The sequence below is a fragment of the Littorina saxatilis genome, unplaced genomic scaffold (assembly GCF_037325665.1).
Source record: "Littorina saxatilis isolate snail1 unplaced genomic scaffold, US_GU_Lsax_2.0 scaffold_377, whole genome shotgun sequence".
NCBI classification, from domain to species: Eukaryota; Metazoa; Mollusca; class Gastropoda; order Littorinimorpha; family Littorinidae; genus Littorina; species Littorina saxatilis.
This window is the reverse complement of record NW_027128271.1, coordinates 54,211-58,495: the sequence shown is the minus strand read 5'-3', so window position 1 is coordinate 58,495 and position 4,285 is coordinate 54,211. Positions and strand designations below refer to the sequence as shown.

Genomic DNA, 4,285 nt, shown 5'->3' with positions numbered 1-4,285 from the left:
TGCTCCTTCACGCCGCACCAGAACACGTAATCTACTTACTTTACTTTCTAGATTCGTTCTTTGTGCCAATCCGTTCCATGATTTTCCGAAACAGCGCGATGAAACTGCTCGTTCAAAAGTATCGTGTAAAAGGATCGATCCTTTTGCACGATCCTTTTACTCGATTATTTGACCATTTTCGCCTTCCATATTTCCGCGCGTCGGGCGGAAAGGGTCAAACGCGAAAGGATCGATCATTTGACCCTTTTCGCCTTCCATATTTAAATGCTAGTCGAGACCGATGCAAGTGTGTTTCCTTTTTCAGTTCCCATGGTAACTTCCATGTTTAAAACTATTTATAATCAGGTCTATCACTGTAAAAAGAAGGTTCTAAAACTTCATCACCTTCACATTTTGTACTTCAAATCTTGTTAAAAATCTTGTCCGTGGGAACATCCCGGAATGAAATCTTCTGAGTTTCTGCACAGTAGGGGAAGGGCTCCTAATATGGACCGGCTCCTAATATGGACCACCTCCTGTTCTGACAAACTAACGGCGCTAGAGCGCTCAAAACAGTTTTATTCGCTGTATTCACCCTCTCTGAATAACTTGCAAATGTCTAAACAGTTGCAGAAACACAAACCTCAAAACCGTTAGGCTTTTTCTTTTTTTACATTTAGTCAAGTTTTGACTAAATGTTTTAACATAGAGGGGGGAATCGAGACGAGGGTCGTGGTGTATGTGTGTGTGTCTGTGCGTGTGTGTGTGTGTGTGTGTGTGTGTGTGTGTGTGTGTGTGTGTGTAGAGCGATTCAGACTAAACTACTGGACCGATCTTTATGGAATTTGACATGAGAGTTCCTGGGTATGAAATCCCCGAACGTTTTTTTCATTTTTTTGATAAATGTCTTTGATGACGTCATATCCGGCTTTTAGTCAAAGTTGAGGCGGAACTTTCACGACCTCATTTTTCAATCAAATTGATTGAAATGTTGGTCAAGCAATCTTCGACGAAGCCCGGACTTCGGTATTGCATTTCAGCTTGGTGGCTTAAAAATTAATTAATGACTTTAGTCATTAAAAATCTAAATATTGTAAAAAAAAATAAAAATTTATAAAACGATCCAAATTTACGTTCATCTTATTCTCCATCATTTTCTGATTCCAAAAACATATAAATATGTTATATTTGGATTAAAAACAAGCTCTGAAAATTAAATATATAACAAATATTATCAAAATTAAATTGTCGAAATCAATTTAAAAGCACTTTCATCTTATTCCTTGTCGGTTCCTGATTCCAAAAACATATAGATATGATATGTTTGGATTAAAAACACGCTCAGAAAGTTAAAACAAAGAGAGGTACAGAAAAGCGTGCTATCCTTCTTAGCGCAACTACTACCCCGCTCTTCTTGTCAATTTCACTGCCTTTGCCATGAGCGGTGGACTGACGATGCTACGAGTATACGGTCTTGCTGAAAAATGGCATTGCGTTCAGTTTCATTCTGTGAGTTCGACAGCTACTTGACTAAATGTTGTATTTTCGCCTTACGCGACTTGTTACATTTAGTCAAGTTTTGACTAAATGTTTTAACGTAGAGGGGGGAATCGAGATGAGGGCAGTGGTGCATGTGTGTGTGTGTGTGTGTGTAAAGTCATTCCGAGAAAACTACTGGACCGATCTTCATGAAACTTCACATGAGAGTTTCTGAGTATAATATCCCCAGACGTTGTTATCATTTTTTTGATGAATGTCTTTGGTGACGTCATATCTGGCTTTTCGTGAAAGTTGAGGCGGCACTGTCACGCTCTCATTTTTCAACCAAATTGGTTGAAATTTTGGTCAAGTAATCTTCGACGAAGCCCGGACTTCGGTATTGCATTTCAGCTTGGTGGCTTAAAAATGAATTAATGACTTTGGTCATTAAAAATCTGAAAATTGTAAAAAAAAAAAAAAAAAAATTATAAAAATTATTATCAAAATTAAATTTTCCAAATCAATTTAAAAACACTTTCATCTTATTCCTTGTCGGTTCCTGATTCCAAAAACATATAGATATGATATGTTTGGATTAAAAACACGCTCAGAAAGTTAAAACGAAGAGAGGTACAGAAAAGCGTGCTATCCTTCTCAGCGCAACTACTACCCCGCTCTTCTTGTCAATTTCACTGCCTTTGCCATGAGCGGTGGACTGACGATGCTACGAGTATACGGTCTTGCTGAAAAATTGCATTGCGTTCAGTTTCATTCTGTGAGTTGGCCAGCTACTTGACTAAATGTTGTATTTTCGCCTTACGCGACTTGTTTTCACTTTTGGCAGCGTTCACTCTAAATTTGCCGCCTAAAACGGACTCGTTTCTGTCCACAGCCAAAGCTTTTATCATACAAAAATTGCAATATATAACAGCTAAGTCCGTATTTGTTACATTTTAGCAGTGTTGACCCCGAGTTTCTACTGCAAACAAACAATAATAGCAACATTTCAAAGTATGTGCGAGTCCCTTTAATATGGACCACCTTCAACAAATCGAAGAAAATAAAAGCTAAAGGCTATTTTCAATAATTCATTAAGAAGCTTGCTGGAAATAACCTATAACTAGCGAGATTTAAAAAAAATATATAACAAAAAATCTTCTTTTTGTGGAAGTTGATAATTTCACTTATTTTCACTCTGTTTTTAATAAGCTTCTTTAGTTTCCTGGCGTGCTTCAAATAATGCTCTGATCAACCCAAAACATATTTTAATTAGTCTGACTTGTACACTAAGTTGTATTATGTTATTTTGAAGTATAGTGTGCTTTTTACAGTGATTCGTGAAGGCCGCTTCACTGGTCCATATTAGGCGCCCAGGTTCCTAATATGGACCATTTGTGATTTTGTCTGTATTTAATTTTTGCTAAATGTCTATCAAAGCTATTTCACTCTAATTAGGCCTAACGGTTAACCTAAGAGAGAAGGACTACCAAACACAAAATAAAACTTCTTCGCAAGAAAACAAGCTAGTTATCAGCATGAAACAAAAAGTGGTCCATATTAGGAGCCCTTCCCCTAGTGTTTGTCGCGAATCTCTTGAACGTCGACACACTTGGTAAGGACGTGTTTTAGATGGAAGAAGCCCACCGTGTCTCATAAAAGGTACACAATGTGTTACATGGTATTAACCTTCGCCCGTCCGGGTTATCGACTACACACGGAAGTCATCGTGGGGCCGTGCGGACCCATGCTTCTCATTTCCTTCTTTGAGAAACATGGGTCCGCACGGTCCCACGATTTTTGTAGTCTAAATATGACCTTTTTTTTAATTACTTCTGGCTGAAATGTTAGGACATAAGAGCTTTTTAGGTGCCTGGGGCATTCTTAAAAGCTCATTAAAACATTACAACTAGTTTAAGAGATATTTGCAATTAAACACCCTTCTGGGTCCACACGGACCCACGACCACCGGGGAAGGTTAACAATGACAACAACTTTTTAGAGTGAACTCACCAGGAATCTCTTTCACGAAGAGCTGTGCTTTACTAGCAGACTGACCCGTAGTGCTGAAGGGCCGCACGGAACGATAACCCCTGCAAACCCTTTCGTCAAAGGTGAAGGCCTCGCAACCATCTTGCTGCTGACAAAGAGAACCGCAGTGGGTTGGGCTGACAGCTGGACTCTGTACAACAATATCTTCAGCGACCGCGCCGTTTCTGTAGCCGTTGTATGTCTCACTCTGCACTTTGCCTGCCGCACCAACAACAACCCACCCGGTAACAAGAATAAAGAGGGGAGACATTACCGTAGCAGGAGTAGGCTAGCAAATCACCAAACAAAGATCCGACGATGTTTAATTAGCTGTGGTTTGGTTTGAACAATTATGTTTGCGAACAGTCTTTGCGTGTAACGATAACTGACAGTATATCTGTCTTCACTGTTTCCAGTGTTATATCTTGACCAAGTCTCAGGAAGCAAGTAGCAATTTGCAACGAATATTAAAAACAGCTTTTTCCTCTAAATACGTGAATTCGCATCTCTTTTAAGCTTATTACTCTTTAAGCAGAAATTCCTCAGAGATTGGTAAACTGCAGGCGTGAGACCTCTGATTCCGTGCAGGCACCACGCGTTGAGCCCAGACTGCGCTCCGTTACACCAAAACCAAGAAGTCTACCTGCCAAATAATCGATTTAATTATTCTGCGCATTCTCAGTGCATGGCAGATCAAGCTGGGAACCCATCTCATCTACCACCCCCCCCCCCCTTCCACTCCCACCCCCCACTCCCATCCCCCCACCCCCCCCCCCCTTATTGTTCCGAGCTATTAGTT

General features: G+C 40.0%; 1 protein-coding gene across 1 annotated transcript in view; it reads right to left on the bottom strand.

The window, feature by feature from the left end:
- LOC138956641 (pancreatic secretory granule membrane major glycoprotein GP2-like) overlaps nucleotides 1-4,083 on the bottom strand; it is an 8,525-nt gene extending 4,442 nt beyond the window's left edge. The window contains exon 1 of the mRNA XM_070327947.1: nucleotides 3,469-4,083. Coding sequence (XP_070184048.1) covers nucleotides 3,469-3,757 — 289 coding nt within the window. The 5' untranslated portion in view covers nucleotides 3,758-4,083. The remainder of the gene's footprint in view (nucleotides 1-3,468) is intronic.
- Nucleotides 4,084-4,285: the final 202 nt, after the last annotated feature.